Source organism: Episyrphus balteatus, chromosome 1 (assembly GCF_945859705.1).
Source record: "Episyrphus balteatus chromosome 1, idEpiBalt1.1, whole genome shotgun sequence".
NCBI classification, from domain to species: Eukaryota; Metazoa; Arthropoda; class Insecta; order Diptera; family Syrphidae; genus Episyrphus; species Episyrphus balteatus.
The window spans coordinates 121,370,033-121,391,145 of NC_079134.1; the positions used below are offsets into that span (position 1 = coordinate 121,370,033).

Consider the following 21,113-nt stretch of genomic DNA (forward strand, 5'->3'; position numbering starts at 1 on the left):
TGTTTTACCATAAGTTTGGTAATTTTTTGAACTTTAAATGTGATAATGTTTTTTATACTATCTTAAACCAAAAACCTAAGCATAATCATGGGTGTTTTTTTTTTTTAATAACTTATGTACATATTTTATATTGGATTTTTAGGAGCCAAGCCCCAAACGCGATTCTTAGGGACTTTTTGGGCATGTGAGTAAGGGTATATTGCTGACCAGTGACCACAATATCCACCTATGAAAATGCCGGATCAAAACCTAAATGCCTTGGTGTACACCAAATATGATCAACAATAAAAAAAACGTGGTTTTTTACGTTTTCCCCGTTGTTTTTTTAGGTTATGTAGAAAAATTATTGAAATAAAAGTTTTAGATCTTTTCATAATGCACTTAAATGAGCACATAATGGTTTTTTTACAACATTTAATGAACATGTTTTGAACCAATATTTGAAAAAAAAAAATTAATTTAGCTATGCATTCATAAACATCTCTAGACATGTAACTCAAGTGACAAATCAATTTACGGGTCACTGTGGTGTATGCGTACTTTTATTTCTAGAAAAAAAACTTAAAAAGTTTATATATGTATGTACATACATATGTATACAAAATGTTACATCTAAACATACAAATTGATAAGCACAGAAATCAAATTGAAGTGTTGTTTAATTTAGGAAGAAAGTGCACACTTAAATAATTATATTCTAAAAATCGTTATGTTTACACACAAAAGCCATTTCGATTATAAAAGAAGGCATTTGGAAAGACCAAAACATCACCCGATGCCCGGAATGTTGCCCTAGTTGGTCAAATATGCACCAGTTCTCTTCAAAATGTGGAATCTGTTCACGATAGGAATCCAAACGATTCTTCAAATGCCTTGAAAATTCTTATCAAAGATTTTGAAACGGACATAATAATTTAGAGCTCAAAAACCATAGACATTCGTTTACCAACTTTCCCACATCCATTCATTCATACTCTACCAAAAGCTTCAAAATTATGTGTCATATTATTTTCCACAGATAGATCGAAAGTTAAGACCCTGAATTCAAAGAGCAGGCAGCTTAAGAAGAAATGGATTTTTAAAATAAGTTGGATGCCAACATGCTCTTCTTACTGCCGGATACTCATGTCTTTTTACCAATAAATACTTGCCTCTAAAAAATAAAACATTATATCCTTTAACTCTTTAGCTGAAAATAATAATTAAATTGTTTTTTATAATATTTATTTAACAGCTGATAACACTTTCACATTAAAAAAATCTTAATAGTATGCAGTCAATTGAGCAATACAGCGAAGATACTAGGTGGGCGTTTATGTTTGCCTTTGATTATATAGAAATTCATACAAGAGAAGAAGAAAAAAAAATATACATACATAAGTACTACACAGAAATTTCTTGGATGAATACGCGTTTTTTGTTTCCAGAATTTGTTGAAGTTCCTCCAGCAATTCTTAGAATACCACCCTGATTTTGCTGATTAGGCTTGGAAGTGGGATTAGACAATAGCTTTGGATTATTATTGTCGAAGACTTTTCCATCACTTTTTGATGAGCCACTAGGATCGTTGATTTCTTGATATGACATCTCGTTTTTAGGACTAGGATGGGTTTTTTGTATTAAACCATCATGACTGTCATGTTTGAATGGTGTATTGTCATGTGGTACCGAACATGTGCTTCCACTTAAATTGTCTCTAGATGATTTTATATTCAAGAGATCTAGAGTTGTTGTACTACAAACCCAACCCATTTCGCTAAACATTTTATTTTCTGTGTCTACATAATGGTCCTTTTCAGATGATTGGCTAGTGTTTTGATCGAAAAAATTACTTCCAGGTGGAGACAATTTTTCCGTTTCTGTTTGTGGGCAATCGATACTGAGTGCACTTTTTGCAGGAATGTTTAGAAAAATCTCGTGTTCTTCAAGTTGTTCCTTCTTTTTATTATCTTTGGCTCTTTTTTCACGTTGATGGTATATTCCTGCGAATATTATTACGTTCAGAACAAGTAGAAAACATCCGACTGCAACGGTTGCCATAAATGCAGCTGTATAACTTTGAAGTTGTTTGCCGGTTAGTCGTCGAAGTACTTCAAGATTTCCTAGAACGTTTGGTAAGTTCTCTGATGAATTAGAGCTGTTGACGAATGTTGTATGAAATACGACATTGTCAAACTGAGTTGTATTAATACCACAATCTGGAATACAGAAAAATTGGCATAGAATTAAAAATGTGTTTCTGTTTAAGCTATTTAAATACTATAATTTCAAATATAAAATAAATAGGGTAATAATTTGAATGCTAAAAAGCAAATAAGAACATATGATAACATTCATTTAACGCAAAAGAACAACAAATGCAAATTTAAGCTATATTTTGAGCAACTGCCAACTTGTCAAGATTGCGTTAAAGTTCCATCGCAACTATCGTTCTATATAAATACATAAGAGGCGATAAAAATGACAGAAACTTAAACGATTGGACTTGTTTTTTTTTTTTTTTAATTTGAAATAATTTTGTCATAAGCTTATAGATTATGTCAAGAACTAAAACACTTTGTCAATAATATACATAAGTGTCATTTCTGAAATTTTATTAAAAAAAGATATTGTCATAATTCTTTGATGGACAGCGGTCTTTGCCAGTAGTACGTTATATTTGACTCTTTGCAGTGGTTTTTGGAAATAATGGCGAAACCCTATAAAAATATAAGAACCTTGCAGCTTAAGTACCATCGGTAGAGCCCAACTGCTTTCATTTTTATATATAGAGGGACACTGTGGTGTATGTGTAACATTTTCTTATATTAAAAAATTTAAAACGTCTAGTAAAACTTTTGTATCACTAATATAATTAGCATTTATTAACATTCAACATTTTGTTGTTAATCATTCATAGCTTAATATATGAAGTGCTTAAGTCTGATCTCTAACAAAGGTCACGAAGATAGAAATAATTTAAATCTGATCTCTAAAACTGTATTATTATTTTCTTGTGAAGTAATAATTTTGGAATTGAAAAAAAAAAGAGTATAAATCGAGGACATAGAAATAAATAAACTCCTGCTCAAAATTAACGCACACTTTTTTCTTCTTAAGTTATACCCCTGTATTTTATTTAAAATGGCTTTAAAATTCTTTGGGTGCATATTTTTGTGATTGCATATTGTTTAGCAAGTTGAAAATATGCTAAACTGCAACAGTATTACCAACCAAAAAACCAAGATATACCAATTTTAGCAATTTAAGGTCAGAAAGCTGATATTAAAATAATTTTAGTTTTTTAAGAAAACAAATTTTAAAGAATGCAAGGAAGTGACAGTTCTTTCCAATAATTTTATTCAATACTTGGTATTGTCTCCTCTAGCGCATATGACAATTTGGAGTCATCTGTTCATTCCACGAATTAACTTTTGAAGGTTTTGATGTAACTTTTCCTTCACTGCAGTTTTCAGTTCATCAAGACTGCTTGGAATTACATTTCGGTAGCGAATAAGCCTCTTCAACATTTCCTAGACTTGTTGTATTGAATTTAAGTCCGAATTTCTGTGTGGTCAATCCAAAGCAGGCATATTAAAATCTTGAAGATATTCTCAAACCACTCTAGCACGCATTATCGTGCATCAGACTAAACTGTGGACCAAATCTAGTGGTGATTGGAACCGCATGCTATTGGAGGATATCAGTCAAGTACCTTTTGGTACTTAACGTAGGTCTATCAGAGCTCACTTACTCCGTACGTGTTGTAAACCAGGTTTTACTGCATGAAAATTTATGACTCTTGTCTAAAAGGTTCGCGTAATGACAGACACTTCATCAAATCTCTCCCAAAATCTTCCCCACAAATATTTTATTCGATACCTTAAATTTAAGATCACTCCTGTCTCATTTGAGAAAATAACCATGATACCGTGACATAAAGTTATAATAGGACTTTTCTGTAAAAAAAATTGGATGTGCGATAAATTTGAGCAGGAGTGTATTATAAAACGTTAATATTTTGCAACAAAATTACAAACTTAATTTGTTTATTGAGAATTGTTAAATAGTCGAATAAAATTAAGCATAAAATTGGTTACTATAGTAACATGAAAATGACGTTTTGCAAAAGTTCAAATGCGGGTAGCGGGGAAACCACGCAACTTTAAATTAAATCATCATGGATTTGCTTCCTTACAGTCCTAGAGAACATCCGTACAAAGAGCAAAATCTAAAATGAGACAGCAATTCCGATTGAACGCTTGCATACGGAATGACAGTAAACGGTCCTTGAAAATTGTTGTAATCGAGAGCGGTGAAATTTTTTTTAACTTTCTTATTTAACCTTTTAATAATGCAGCCCTATACTAGTTTTACAGATTCATCGACTTTCCCTGGATTCCGAGGTATAAATCTAATTTGACTCCACTAAAACATATTTTGCTAGATTTTACTTTTAATCAAAAAAAAATTAAATAATAATTGTATATTTATCTACTGCTTAGTACTTAAAACTACTTTGAACTACTTTTGCTATATTGAAAAAGTAGTCCAAAGCAGCTTTAAGTACTAAGCAGTAGATAAAAATTTCCAAAGGAACGCAGCTATTGTCGAGTAGTTGAAATTGTAGTAAAGATAATATCAATATATTTCAAATAAAATAAAGCTCATTTAAATGTGTTGCAGATAAGTACCAGTTGTAAAAAAAATCGATTAACAACATTTTGGCAAAAAAAGGTCATTTTAGAAAATATTATGAGTACCTATGTATGTAAAATAATAAACATAAGAACGAAAATAAAGTCGCGTAGATAACAGAGGCTTTAAAGCAATAGTTTTTGGTCGACTGTTTCTTAGAACCAATAAACTTCATATAAAGTTGACATTTTCACTACCAAAAAAATCCGAAAAATAAACCATTGAACTATACAAGTGGAATTACTCGTCAATTTGAATATTCAGTTTTTTATTACTTTTTTAGGTAATTTAAATCAACTTAAAAGAGTTCAGAATTCTGAAACCCTTCTGGAATCACGGCACACGATTACGAAAATACTTTAACGTTTTGACTATTGCTGTCTCTATCTAATCGGTAGAACAAGATAAGGACACATAGCAACCATACGTTAAAGAACGTATGACGTAATTCGACCCCAGGTATAGCGTATAGGAGGATCAACTTCTAGCTTTTTTTTTTTTTAATGTGTGCACTAAATCGATTAAAAAGTGCAACACAAATTATTATAGTGATTTTCTTTTGATTCAAAGTGTTTTTATATGTAATTTTTGGCTCAGTTTTGGTGAACAATATTAAGTTAACTAATTTTGCTTTTTTCTGCAATAACATATTTAGTTTATCATTGTAACTGAAAACTTTTTACGTGTGGGCCCACCGGGATTCGAACTTGCTTGCCTTGTCAAATTCCTTAAATTCCTAGGCTTAATAATATCTGTTTCAAAAAATATAAATATAAAATATGAATATAACAAATATATATGTTTAAGTTTGAAGTTGGATATATTTGTTAATACTTTTTGTTTAAAAATTTAAAAATACATACAGATATATGGCAGTTTGAATCGATTTTCAAAATTGTTCTAACTAATTCCACCTTAATTATAATCTTATCTAAATAAGAAACAGAATAGCCGAACTCTGAATCGGTTTAAGACAAAAATATATGTTTTTGCGTTCAAAAACCTACAACATTTTTCTAATCTAAGACTACAAAAGGTTGTATTTCATCTTGCTTTTGAAACCAACTAAATAATTGAGTGTAAAAGAAGTGTTGTCCTCATTTTCAAAATCTCAAACATTCTATTTAATGTTTTGAAACGATATTAAAGAAAAAAAAATGATCATTGCCACTTTCCATCAAGGCGTCAAGTAAGAATGCTTTCTTTTTCTGAATTTTCTCATCAAATTGTTCTTATTTTAACAAGGAGCAGTAGTATGATCACATTTATCTAAGCGAATTTTTAATAAAAACTAAATAAGTTCTGAAATATTAAAATTGAGATCTGGAACAAACTTTACATAAATGGTTGCACTGAAGCTAAGCTTGAACAAAAAATGTATTCAAGAAAAGTATTTTTTTAAAGAAAACTATCTTGACTAAGTCAAAGTAAGGAAAGACATTAAATTTTACTAAGCAAGTACCAGTGATAAATTCCTCTTGTTGGAAACTGCTTGCGTCTGATTGAACTGGTGGCTTGGCTGAGTTCCTCATACTTCTTAGGGTTTTGATAGAAAACTGGCCCTCATCATCCAAAGGCATATTTTGTAAATAAGGCCGTACAACTCCTGTAAGAGAATGCAAACAAAATATTAAATTCCTTTTGATTTTACAAACAAATTAACCAATACCATCAAATAACTGTGCGTTATCCTCCGTAAACTGATGATGCTTTAAAGGCATTTCATTTATTCTAGTATGCTTATGAAGTTGAGGTATAAGATTAAGCCACATTGAAAGTTTATGACCTCTGTAATGACTATGAATTCCGGCATCGTTTCCTGAAATAGAAATTATATTATATTTAAGATTAATATTTTAAAAATTTTAATTTCTAAATGATTTATAACTATTAAAAATCAATTAATCACCTAGTTCCAGATATAATTGATTAACTGAGTCATACGTCTCCCAAAAAGGCAAACTATCTGAACCATGTGATCTCTTGTCCATTTCATCATTGAGCATGTCAGTAACAGAATTTGTGTGTTTTCGATTTAACTTTGCATTTCTGAAAAGTGCTTCTTTGCCCATATTTCTTTTGAATTTCACATGTCCGAACTGTAAGTTTGAACGTTTCCTTCTTAATATTTTATGCTCGTATTCAATGGAATTCAGATTCGAAGAAACTGTTGAAGACTTTTCTTCACGGTGAAAAGTTTTCACCAGCGCAGTATTGTTTATTTCTAAATGTTTTTCAAGATTTGAACGTTTTCTAAAAGAATGATTTAAGTCTTCACTTTCTTCTGATGTTAATTCCTCATTATTCATATTCGAATCACTAGAGTTGTTTGGATCACTTTGGAGAAATAAAAATTAATAAAAAAATTGATATTCAGTTATTTTTAAACAAACGTACCCCGTTTTAACAAAATTTGATAAATGTTTTACCATAATTAAACTTAAATTTCTCTCTTGAGAGGAATAATTTTGTGGGAAGAGTGGTGAAACTGGAAGACCAAACCAAAAAGGGACATCTTCTCCTCTAACTGAACCTGATCTCTACAAAACCCAAAATGTAAGGAAATCGATAAATGCTTAAAATAGTAGGTATTGGTAATCTTTACCATTGGATATTCATCTTCTTCCGTTTTATGCTTAAAATGTAAAAAATAGCTCTTTCCACCGCAGAGATTGTGCATATAACCGATTTTAATCAGATGTGATGCAGTGTGCCCATCACTCAGAAATGATAACGTCGCATCCCTAGAACTCAGTGGATTTCGTATGGCCTTTTCCCAGTCGGTGTATTCATTCTGCAATTTCAAAAAACAACGAAGAACAACATCCTTGTATAATAACAAGTAAATAGTTGAATATATATTATCTTACCTTTAATACAGCAAATATTTCATTCAAGTGATAACGAAATACATTTCTAACATAAGTCCTGAGAATGCGATCCTTTCGTGTTTCATTTAATCCAAATTCCAAGTCTTGGGCACTCAAATCCAAATAAGATTCCACAGAGGTTAAAGCAAATATTAGATCCTGCTTTGGAAAATTAGCAAACTCAATTCCTGACGCACTGTAAATTTAAAGAGAGATATATGAAGATAAAACCTTTTGATGAAATCAGTTTGATGGGATAGTACAGTCAAATAAGGCGAAAAAAGGGGTAAACCTCGGAATGAATGCTAAAAGAAATTTTTTTTTGCTCAATAGCTTTGTTTTGGCATTCTATAACTAACCTCAAAAATCTAGAAAAATCTCATGGCCGCAGGTCGCGCTTTTAAAATCAAACCGCAAAATGGAGATTTTCAAAATATGCAACAATAAACAATGGTATTATATACACCTACACCGTTAAATATCACACAAAATCAGGTGAAAGTAGTTTTTGGAGTGTTATACTAAAAGAGTGTATAAAAGAGTGTATAACACAAAAAAAATCTGGTTAGTGGACAGAACTTTTTTTTACATAATTATGTATTATATTTATATGTTCTTTCATAAAAAAATATCATGTAAATAGAATTACTTCTCGTTTTTTATAATTTTATATTTTTCCGAAAAATGACAAAAAGTAAACAGTGAGACATTATTAAAAAGCAAACAGTGACCCATAGATTTTTAAAAAGCAAACAGTGAGACATAGATTTTTAAAAAATCTATTATTTTAGCATGACTTCAATATGATTTCGTAGTGTTTTCTCTTTCTTTTTTTTTTTTTGTTATTTTTTTTTTTTTTTGAAAAAATGGGTCAAAGTAACATAAATTAATTAATTATGTACTTGTCAATTAACTAATTATTTGACGTTTTCGATAATTTTTTTTCACCTAAGAATACCTCACTGATCGCACCCCTTGCAAACAGTGAGACGTTTTGACTTTTTCTACATTTTAGTCCAATGTGATGCTCTCATTCATTCTTTAACTACAAGTTTTTTTGCAACATTAAGATAAAATATGTCTTAAACTGACTTCAAAGTTTCGTTAAGCTATCTTGAAAACATTCTAAGATATACCAATTTAAAAAAAGGGTGTCTCACTGTCCGCACCTCTCCCCTATTCAATGTGTTTTTTTTTTTTTAACTTTTTTGTTCTCTAATTTTAACTTTGAAATCGATTATTTCGAAAAATTGATTGAAATAACTTCATTTTTCAAATATCAATATGAATACTTAACAAATGTGGGATTTTTTAGCTATACTATACTATAGAAAGATGGCTATTCTTATTCTGTCTCCCTTTTGATTCAACTCCTTAGGATAAAATTTTATGTAAAAATTAAAAGTAAGTGTAAGGAGTAAGCTTACGCCATTAGTACAGCACAATTTCAAAAACTTTCAGACTTAAAACCTCTCTTTCTCAATTATTTATAGGTATAGGACTTAAGAAATATCTTGAGGAACGGAAGCTTCTTAATGACCGGCAGTACGGCTTTCGTAGCAACAGGTCCACTGGTGATCTGATAGTTTATCTCACCGAGCAGTGGAACAAATCTTTACATCGTTTTGGAGAAAGTAAGATTGTTGCACTTGATATTTTAAAGGCATTTGATAGAGTTTGGCATCAAGCTTTTCTTTCGAAAATGCGTGCTTTTGGCGTCGATGAATCTCTTCTTCGTTGGATTAGAAATTACTTTTCGAACCGTTCAATACAAGTCGTATTGGATGGATTCAAGTCTGAAACCCACAAAATAAATGCTGGTGTGCCACAGGGCTCCGTTCTGTCTCCGACACTCTTTCTCATTTTTATAAATGATCTCCTGTCTGAAACTTCTAATCCACTCAACTGTTTTGCTGATGATAGTACTCTCAGTTTTTCATATTCGTTTCCTGATTCTCGCCCATGTTCTTCGGATGTGGATCTCGAACGGCTTAATATGATTAACTCATTAAATTCTGATCTTGATAGCATTGTCGAATGGGGAATAAAAAATCGCGTAGAATTTATTGCGTCAAAAACACAATGCTGTTTACTTTCATTAAAGCGAAACCTTCCTCCCATGCCACTTTTCATGAGTGGTACTTGCATCGAGGAAGCCGACCACCTTTCATTTCTCGGTATGTGCATTACAAACCACCTCCTGTGGAATGAACACATATTTGACACCGCTAAATCCGCTGCTAAATGTTTAGGTTTCCTCCGAAGATGTAAGAAATTTTTCTCCCCGTCTGATCTAGCAGTTATTTATAAGGCATATATCCGTCCAAAGCTCGAATATAACTCCCACATATGGGTAGGTGCTCCAATAACGTCGTTGAGTTTCTTGGATAGAATACAAAATAGAGCTATAAAAATGATAGGTGATAGATCAATAACTGATACAATTACGTCTCTCGAGCACCGGCGTAACGTCTCATGCCTCACGTTGTTCTATCGTTATTTTTATAAGCAATGCTCAGAAGAAATAGCTAGTTGCATTCCTCCCCTTAAACAGTTCAACCGTAGCACTCGCGCTTCCAGGAATGCTCATCTGTTTACCCTCGAGTCCAATTTCGGACGTACCGTCAAATACAGAGATTCTTTCTTCAGCCGCACTAGGCGAATGTGGGACGCATTACCCGCCTCTGTTTTTCCATCCCATTTCAAGACTCAGGACTAATAAAAAAAAAAAAAAAAAAAGTAGGAAGGAGTTACGCTAGAGCTATAGCGGTAGGACAAAACATAGAGAATAAAGAAAAACTGACTAAAGTCCAACAAGAATCGACTTTGAATATTTCAGTGCACCCAAGACCAAAGATTACTTTTACACAAATCGAATAATTTGTGGGTCACTGTGGTGTATGTGTAACATTTTTTTCTTTGAGAAAAATTTAAATAGTTAATAACATACATATCTTTCTATTGCTGAACAAAATTTTAATTTAACAAATTAAATTTGAACGATAATTTTCTAATTTTGAAAAATATTCGTAACAGGTCCTTCAAAGCGCTCAGTACTGCGAAAGAAGACGAACCCAAATAGTCAAAATGATTAAAGTAGATCAATTGGTTATTGAATTACCTATATATTAATATTAAAGTATAAATTAATATTTTATTTGAAGAGATAACATCCAGGAAAGTTAAGAAATTTACTACCTCCAAGAGGCTCAGAAAAATGAATTTATGAATTTTTGTGATTCGTATCGACGCAAAATTAACAGTTAATATTTTTACCTTAAAATTGCAGATTCTGTTGGTAGTTTCAAAGTTTTGAATACATCTCTGTTGAGAGATATTACTGTTCCGTCTACGAATGGGGCAAAACCAGCGAGAAATCTTTGAACAAAAATAAAATAAAAGTTAAAAATTTATTAGATATTATATTAGTTAAAACTTGTTTCGTAATGTACAATATTTAATTTTTTTTTTTAATAAGTTGCTGTTATTTTTGTTGAGGTTATATAAATATAATAATAAAAAATCACCTTGGATAATCGATTTTAACAGCAAGCAATTCCGATAGTTTCTTAGTCCGTAAGCAAGGTGCAAGATCATCAATGAGAAGATCACCATGACATCCTGTTTGTTCTGCCACTCGTCTTTTGACCAAGAGTGGAAATTTTTGTATTGCCCATGGTGAAAGTGCTGATCCACTCACAAGAATTGCTCTTTTTATAAGATCTACCAAGAATGTTAAATTTACTTTGGAATTTATATTTAAAAAAAGAAGAAAAACTTTAATTACCACTTGAAACTGGTGAAACTAATAAAATATTTGCTAAGGCAGCACCAGTTCCATGTCCCATCACTGCTATTTTATTCGAATCTCCACCAAAAGCTGGTAGATTCTCTTTCAGCCAATGAAGACCAGCAACCAAGTCCATAAGACCAAAATTACCCTGAGCACTTTCTTTTCCACCAGTTTTTAAGAAACCTAATATTCCAAGACGAAAATTTATGGTAACGACTATAACATTTCCACGAGCAGCAAGTTCTGAGCCATCATATGGATTCCCTGAGTTCCATTCATATGATTCACCATGAATATACAAGATTGTTGATAAGTTAGCAGTATCGGCAGTATGCTGCAGCTTGGAATCTTTAAATTAAGAATGAATATTTTTTGAATTGTTTTTTTTCTTTAAGTAGTTTTATAAGGGAACAAAAGTCATGGAAAAATTAGTTGATTTTAAAGCCTAAACAGCTTCACTCCCGATATGCTTGCAGTTATTGATAAACACACTGCAATGCACTACGGAATTGAAGCCGTTTGCCTTACAAAAATTACATTTAAATTAAATCTTATAACGTCAAAAAATCCTGAACAAATTGTAAAATAAACTTACGAGTTTGATAACTATTGTTTGGCTGAGTGGATTTAATTGGGGCATAAATGTTTAAGTATAAGCAATCCTCAGATTGATTACCAAGCAGTGGTAAAAGTCGGCGAAACTGCACCAGGCGAGCTCTTGGAACTTCAAGAAGGGCTTCTGGGCCATTTGGTGGCATGGGAACTATTTGGGGACATACTGGGGAAAACCTGTCAGCATTTCGTATGTTTTTCCATGGAGAAGGGGTTATTGGAGGCATAAACCTGAGGGAAAAGAAGCCGTGAATTTTATATGTTTTCGACCAAAGTTTAACCGTCTTCATAATTTTATGACAGCTTCGACCCATATCGCTCCTTATACTTACCTCAAACTTCCGATAGGTGGCGATGCGTATGGTATTCCTAAAAATGCTTCAACCAGCGGCGAAGACCTAACAACAATTCCTCTTAATAGTCCATATTTAGTTTTAATCGTATTGGTTCCATACTTAGAATTCGTATGAAATGGTGTTGCCGTGCTGGAGACAGGAGTTAAAAGTGTCGTAGAAATCAACAAGACAATGATTCGGAAAAGTATACATTTAGATTTTGATGTTGTTGCTCGTTTTGTACTTTTCGTTCTTAAACTACTATCAACTGTTGTAGATCGATTTTGATTATATCTCCAAATACTCATCAATACTATAATTACATTTATAAAGAAATGTAACCGTACATTTATTCTAATTCTTTTAAAATAGTTTCGTAATGAAATTACTTTATTTTTGATAGAAAAAAATCCTTTGCTCTTTGAATGATGATATAATTTGAGTAGTATTTGATTAAATCTGCTTTTGTAACATTTCAACATAAACACATTTTTTGTGACGCAATAAAAGATCACAGAATGTGTTTTTGAATTTTTGTTATAATGCTCATTATTATTTATTATCTTTATGAGCTTTATATTAATTAGTCTAAATTTATTCCTAAGATACGAAGTGTAGTTTTGCAACCACAAGCTTACGTAGAAAACGATAATCGGAAGTATGTTTTTAAATAGGTTGGGGTGTTTTGGTATTTTGATTTCATTTTGACGGCTTTTGTTTTTCTGTTTTCCATTGAAATTAATTTTGAGATCATATGTCTTTGTAAGTTCTTTTATGTTAAATATTATTTAAAGATTTCAATCTTATAAATCTTCGCTGCAATTTGGTGTTTAAGGGTCTGAAAAGAAATAAAAGATATATGGTCATTCTATAGCTAACACTACCAATTTGAATTCAACAAATTTCACATTCATTTCAGGTAAAATAGTTTTTTTCAACGAAAATGAACTTTCACGATATGACGAAGAAAAATTAGCATTTTGTTACATAAAGGAAAATATTTTCAGCTGAATTGACGGTTTTCAGCGATATCTTTCAAATGATCAAAGAAAAAAAGGCCAAAAAGTTGTTTTTGATATAATATGGGTGAAAAAATTATATTTTAGACATTTGACATTGATTACACAGCCACACAAAAAAAAATAAAAGTTCTGACCTGGGATTGCGACTAGGTTTTTCATATAGTATTTGGGTCGCTGAAGCCGAATCCGAAGCCCATCACGTCAGGTTTTCGAGATGACCTCAAAAAATGTCACGAAAAAAATTTTTTTTCTCTGATCTGGATATGCGAATATGTTAATCATATATTTTTTGAATCGCTGAATCCAGATTTGAAGTCAATTTTGCTCTATCACGTCAGGTTTCTGAGATATCTTTAAAAAAATGTCAAATAGTCGAGTCAAATTAGACATAAAATTTGTAAAATCTCGGAATCCAGGGAAAGTCGATGCATCTGAAAAACGAGTATAGGGCTGCATTATAAAAGGGTCAAATAAGAAAGTTAAAAAAAAAAATTTCACCGCTCTCGATTACAACAGTTTTTATGGACCGTTAACTGTCATTCCGTATGCAAGCGTCAATCGGAATTGCTGTCTCATTTTAGATTTTGATCAAACTTTGTAGGGATGTTCTCTAGGACTGTAAGGAAGCAAATCCATGATGATTTAGTTTTAAGTTGCGTGGTTTCCCCGCTACCCGCATTCGAACTTTTTCAGAAGGTCATTTTTATGTTATTATAGCTTTGCGTCTACTAAAGATATCTTTTTGTTTGAAACGCCATTTTAAAGCTTAAGAGTAGTAATTTTTGAATACATGTTAAAAAATTACGTAATAATTATCCCTGAATTAAAAATAATTTTTGAAAAACTTGTAATTTTGCTGATTTTTCATGGTTTTTGACTGGCTCCAGAACCTTGGCTATTATATGTAGGAAGCTTATACTTACCAAATATTAAATATAGATATTTTTCAACAAAATAAATCTAAAATGAACTCGATGGCTGTACTCCGTATGTAAAAATTTTAAGTTCAATGTATTGAGTATTTTAAAAAAGCTAATTTTTATACTGTCATTTTCTACGATTTGACTAAACGAAGAAATGTGAAACTTACAGTGTGTTAAGCTAAGAGTACGAACTAAATATACTATTGATTTCATGCTTCTATCTTATGTCAAACATAGTGCAATCATAGCCTTAAGTAGGGATTTTTTTGGCTTTTTAGCATTTTTGCGAACATTCAAACAAGCGGTACACTAAGAAAATATGACAATAACACAATTTTATTTAGAGGACTTAAAGTTAAAAGTTTCAACTTAACACACTGTTAGTTTCATGTTTCTATCTTTAGTCAAATCGTAAAAAATTATAGTATAAAAAAATATTTTTTCAAAAAATTCAAAACTTTGAACTTAAAATTTTTGCATAAGAAGTACAGCCATCGAGTTCATTTTAGATTTATTTTGTTGAAAAATATCTATATTTAATATTTGGTAAGTATAAGCTTCCTACATATAATAGCCAAGGTTCTGGAGCCAGTCAAAAACCATGAAAAATCAGCAAAATTACCAGTTTTTCAAAAGTTATTTTTAACTCAGGGATAATTATTACGTAATTTTTTAATATATATTCAAAAATTACTACTCTTAAGCTTTAAAAAGGCGTTTCAAACAAAAAGATATCTTTAGTAGACGCAAAGCTATAATAACATAAAAATGACCTTCTGAAAAAGTTCGAATGCGGGTAACGGGGAAACCACGCAACTTAAAATTAAATCATCATGGATTTGCTTCCTTACAGTCCTAGAGAACATCCCTACAAAGTTTGATCAAAATCTAAAATGAGACAGCAATTCCGATTGACGCTTGCATACGGAATGACAGTTAACGTTCCATAAAAACTGTTGTAATCGAGAGCGGTGAAATTTTTTTTTTTAACTTTCTTATTTGACCCTTTTATAATGCAGCCCTATATTCGTTTTTCAGATGCATCGACTTTCCCTGGATTCCGAGGTATAAAGCTAATTTGACTCCACTAAAAACTAAAAAAACAAAATTTCTTATCTGGGGTTGCGACTAAGTTTTTCATATAGTTTTTGGGTTGCTAAAACCGAATCCGAAGTCTATTTTGCCGTATCACGTCAGGTTTCAGGAGATATCCTCAAAGATGTCAGATAAGAACTTTTTTTTTGAGTTTAGATATTTTTTGGGGATATTTCAAAAACCTGACGTGACGGCAAAATAGACTTCGGATTCGGTTTTAGCAACCCAAAAAATATATGAAAAACCTAGTCGCATTAGATAAGAAATTTTGTTGTTTTGGTTTTGACATTTTTTTGAGGATATCTCCGAAACCTGACGTGATAGGGCGAAATTGACGAATCTGGATTCAGCGATCCAAAAACTATATGATTAACATATTCGCATATCCAGATCAGAGAAAAAATTTTTTTGTTTTCGTGACTTTTTTTGAGGTTATCTCGAAAACCTGACGTGGTGGGGCAAAACGGACTCGGTTTCAGCGACCCAAAAACTATATGGAAAACCTAGTCGCAACCCCAGGTCAGAACTTTTATATTTTTTTGTGTGGCTGTGTTATGGCCGAGTTCAAAAATGCAGGACTGCAGCATTTATTTATCCAAGGACTGTCTGTTGAAAAAATGTATCCAACTTATTAGAACTATTTGCCTTTGTTTCTAAGAACGAGTAATAAATTAGTCAAAATTCACTCGTATAATTATAACAATATTATCAATTCTTTTTTGCAGCACTGCTGCAGTCCTGCATTTATGAAAACGCTCTTACTCTTTACGCGGTCATGATTCGCTTATAACCTTTCGTGTAAATATTTTTATTTTGTATGGAATAATATAGATTATTGCATTTAAGAAGCTTGATTAAGATTTACCAATAATTTGACCTTTTTTGGCATATTTATCGAAGATTAAATTATCGTTTTCGGTTTTTTACGAATATAGTCTAGTCCAGAGATACCCAAAAGAGATGAGAAACTTCTGACGTCATACGAGTTTGCCTACAAGCTGCGGTAGACATTTTTGGATAAGTATGCGTGAAAAAATATACATTTTTGGCTAAGTATGCGTGAAAAATCGTACATTTTTGCTTAGGTGTGCGTAAAAACACCGTGGCTACACTATGTGTGTTTTTCACATTTATTCACGAATACAAAAGAGATTACAACAACATAAAATAAACAAATGGGTTTTGGGGGGTAAAACGTACGAAAGTTTCCCATCTCCTTTGGGTATCTCTGGTCTAGTCGATGGCCATGAAAGATTAAAGATTGACCAAGACCCTGAGTTTGATCTTGTTCGAAAACAAATTCGAAGATCTTCGTTCTTCATTAGTCATTATTATCATTTCTGTGCAGTTGTACTAAATTACAGAAAATGAAAAAAAAAAAACCTTTTTGACTACTTTTTATGTTAACAAGATTTCTCCCACAAAGCATTTTAACTTAAGAATCTTTCGCATTAAGTTCTTGGTCACAAGTCAGTATTTTAAGCATACATAGTTCAAGGAGGATGGACTTGCCTAACGCAGACAGACGCTTTGATACAATTTTCATGCCACATGACTTTTGGTCTTGAAAACAAAATTGATTTTTACTATGCACAAATGGTGTTTATTTTAGATAATTTATTGGAATAATGGTAAAAATTCACAGAAAAAACATAAATAAAATGAAATAAAAGTGTCAGAATTTATCATTTAGTAATTTTTAAAGCAGACAGTCATGACTATTTTTCATAATGAATTCGGAGTCGCATTTGATTTCATTGTGAAGTGAGAAAATGGGGAACGGGTCGTTATTCTGTATTCCAAATTTCTGTAAATTCAAAATTCTGCTTTTCGAAATTCTGTAATTCCAAACCTTCATCTTTAGTTCTTTCCTAACTGTTTGTTGCTTAACTGTCCCAAATTTGTCAAAATGGATAGACTGACTTTCTTCTCGTTGGCAACTTATTAGATACGAGGATGTGTAATACAAAATATTCCCTTTCTCACTATTTTTTTTTTTTTAATATTAATTTTTATTTGATAAATAAATTAATACATTTTTAATTACTTTTTTCTGAAAATTTTCAACATTAAAAAAGAGTTCTGCAAATGAAAATATTAGAAATCTGTACTCCAAAATTTTGTTATTTAGAAATAAGCAAGTCAAAAAGTTATAAATTTGCATGCATTTCTCTAACTTCAATATCATTTTCTGAAAAACTACAATTTGTGACTTAAGACCTTATTACTTAATGCCAAAGAAAAATTAAGAACATTTATCTATATTTGTTCTACTTTTTATCTGTTTAATTTAATAGAATAGAGTTTATGTGAAGTTAAATTTAAAATCGCCATTTAAAATGGGAAATTTTATAATTCGTATGCGATTTGACAGATTTTCAATTTTTAATAGCGACTTTAAATTTAATGGAGAGTGAATGAATTGGGCCTTAATTATTTTATCGGGTTGGGGTCAGAATTCTGTATTTTTCAAAATTTTGATTCTAATATTCCTTATTTTAAAATTCTGTAAATTCAAAATATGTATACTATTCCAAAAATCTGTAAATACAAAATTTTGGCTTTTAAAATTCTGTATCCTCCAATTCTATTGACCAAAAAAAATTGTTTTAATAATGAAAAAAGTGTGCAATTATTTTTCTAAATATTATGTGTCTAATTAAGTATTATGTAATTTAGTTTTCAAAATTCTTTTTTAATTAATGAAAAACTAACCTTTCTTCTAGTATTTCTTAAGCATTTTAAGTTGAATTAGGATACAATAAAGTGATACAGTATTGGATTAACCCTGAATTAATCCTATTTTTTTTTTATTGATATCACCTAAAAACTGTTTTGTGAGTTTTTCTTACTTTAGATCTGAGGCCCTCTCAAAAACAACTTGACAACCTGAATTTTCAACTATCGAAAGATTTTTATGCGGTCTTTGAATCAGTTATTTTTTGTTGATGATGTGGGCTTCATAAGTAAAGGTCCAACATTAACGAACAATTGCTGTTCTAAAGATATCCTTGTAACTACCACACTTACTTATAAGTATACATAATATCCAGGATTTATTAAAACAAAACTTTAATGGTTATTTTCGTATTTACAGTAAAATTTCATTGAAGTACCATAACATAAAATCGTAAAGTACAGTTTACAGATTTTTGGACAAGTATCTATAGTTTTAAAAAATTAATTTTTACTTAAATGCAATTAATCAATAAATTTTAAGTAAATTTCTACAAGTATTAATAAATATAACACAAAATAAAATGCACGACTGGGGTCGCACGTACTTGCTCTTATGATAAAAGTAACTCTTATGTTAAAGCTTTTTATTAAAGAAACACCGTTTTAAATTATGATTTACAAAAAACCAAGTATGCCATTTTAAATATATGCCATTTTTAGAAAAAAATTTCCTAAATCGTTAGAACCGTTTTTTAAAAAAATAATTTTTTATATATAAAAAATTTCTAACATTTTTCAAAAAAAAGTTGGTATGCCATTTTAAAGAAATAATTAATTTACTCATAAAAACAAAATTTCAAAATTTTTCACCAACCCGTTTTCAAAAAATTGATTTTTCAAAAAAAAATTTTGAAATATTTTTAAAAATCCAAAAATGCACTTTTTGAAAATTTTCTATAATTTTAATATTACCTTAATAATTTAATTACAATTTTCTTGATACTCACGTGAATGAAAACTTCTTCATATGATAAACGCAATTATTTTTGCTCATTACTTGTTTTTCAAGTATTGGTTTAGTAATGTCAGTACTATTTATTGTGATTCAAATGCAAATTCTTTTAACTGTTCAGTTGTAAAATACTTAATGAAATGTTCCGCGAATAATTATAATTAATTTAATAAGTTAGTTTAGTTTTTAAATTCTTCAGTTTTTAATTAAAATACCATTATTTGAATATTTTTGAATTTTTGTAAATTCAAAAGTTGGATATTTTTAAAAACATTATGAAATGTAATAAGGAATAGCCAAGACTTGTAATTCAGTTATAAAAAATATGCTTGTAACTGGGTCTTTCGTTATTCAGAGTTTAAACTGAATGTAAGTATGCTTTGCTCTCAGGAGTGCATTTTTCATAAATTAGCATTAAAGAAAAAATTATAAGGAAATTAGTTAAAATTAAAAATTAATTAAGGTAAGGATCACATTTGCATTTTTAAAATAAGATTTTTTTTTTTTAATTTGATCAACAATTTCAAATTCCAATTAATGGCACTTTTTTAAAAAAAGAAACTTGATAATTAAAACAAATTTAGGTAACTAATTCGCGCTCTAATTAACAAAAGCTATGATTTTTACAATTAAATATTTCTCCAACTATGTATTTTATTTTGGATTTTTTAACACAAAACCTTATAAATTTTTTCAAACAAAAGTGATAAAACTATATTTTTTTTTTCTAAAATGTCTTTTTTTTTTGCAAGAAAAATATTTCCGGTAACTATAACTATCCTCACTGAAGTTTTAACCATAACTAATAAAAATATGTTTTTACGGAGGCTTAAGTAGACTTTCGTCTTAAATCGATGTAGGCCATACTCATTTGGAGTTATGAATCAGGAAGAAAAAATGTCAAAGGACATTTTTCCATTTTTGAATAAAAGCTAAAACATTGCGTTGTTGGTTGTTGTGTGTACACTCAAATGAATTGCATGTTGTTAGCCCAACTACACATATCCATTTTATTTGTGTTTATGTCTGGTGAGCATCAGTACCATCCATCCATCTCAGAGTGCAATGCAAAAGATGCCTTGATGCTGAAGATGAATTAATGATACCTGAAGTTACAGTCAGCAATTGAGTAAACATAATTAATAAATCGTTAATATTTATGCATGCACCACATTGGGTTTCCTTCTTCTTTTTTTCACAATTTTTTTTTTTTTGTTTCTTTAACGTTTATGATAAGAGCAGAAGCCCCTGTTAAAATAGAATATAAATTGCTTTTTAACCATCGCCTCATAGGCCTATTGATGTATGATGATGATGATGATGCTTGATGTTTTCTTTCACACATTTTCTTTTTTTTTTCTAAATAGAAATGCACGAATGAAAGAACATTTTTGACTGAGTAAAATCTAAATTTTTCCGTCTTCAAGAAAGCCATTTAGACTGTGTTTATGAACAAACAATTTCAATCAATTGCTTTTAAAATACAAAATTTTGCAAAATTTAAAGAAAAAAAAATGGGTGTGACATGAAGATGAGGACCGCAGCTTAATTAGAAAAAACCTACATACCTGGGTGCACAAAGGATGCTCTGCCAATTCGTAGGATTTTTGATTTTCGATGTGTTAAATGATTATATTTAAAGCATCAAGAGAACTCTTTTTTTCCTTATCAGATTTTTTCTTATTAAAGCCACTTTGTGTGTCGCATATCCAAAAAGTTTAAACACCACTTGTTTTATTACGGTTTTTAAGCTGAACACCTACATTTATCTTATTTAATTCACACTTATTTGTATCTTTTATTGGTAGGCAATATTTTAATTATATTAAAATATTTATTTGTCAATTTATTTTATAAGAAAAAACACTCTTATTTCTTCTCACAACCCCCGAACTGAGATGAACTTGAATAATAAAAACTGCGAGAGTTATAAATATTGCGCATGTCTCTGTATTTTATTCTTTTTGTACTATTTTTTCATGATGGTAACAATCATTTTCTGGCATACATAATGCAATCAAATTCGTTGTTTATCAAACCACATTTCTTAAGCTGTTGAGGCTTTATATAAATATATATATATATGTATGTAGAA

The 21,113-nt window shown here is 30.4% G+C and overlaps 1 protein-coding gene across 2 annotated transcripts; it reads right to left on the bottom strand.

Moving 5' to 3' along the window:
- Positions 1-1,202: 1,202 nt before the first annotated feature.
- Positions 1,203-20,880, bottom strand: LOC129905603 (uncharacterized). Of its 2 annotated transcripts, none has more exons than XM_055981129.1 (13): positions 20,587-20,880; positions 12,285-13,125; positions 11,936-12,183; positions 11,335-11,688; positions 11,075-11,270; positions 10,824-10,925; positions 7,548-7,743; positions 7,283-7,471; positions 7,075-7,217; positions 6,587-7,014; positions 6,347-6,496; positions 6,140-6,283; positions 1,203-2,198 (listed from the first exon to the last, which is right to left on the bottom strand). In XM_055981129.1, exons 2-13 carry the CDS (start codon positions 12,767-12,769, stop codon positions 1,384-1,386), a joined length of 3,450 nt encoding a protein of 1,149 aa, XP_055837104.1. In that variant the 5' UTR covers positions 12,770-13,125; positions 20,587-20,880; the 3' UTR covers positions 1,203-1,383. The 2 variants fall into 2 exon arrangements, with proteins under 2 accessions (XP_055837104.1, XP_055837105.1); XM_055981130.1 differs by lacking the exon at positions 20,587-20,880 and adding an exon at positions 19,014-19,083.
- Positions 20,881-21,113: the final 233 nt, after the last annotated feature.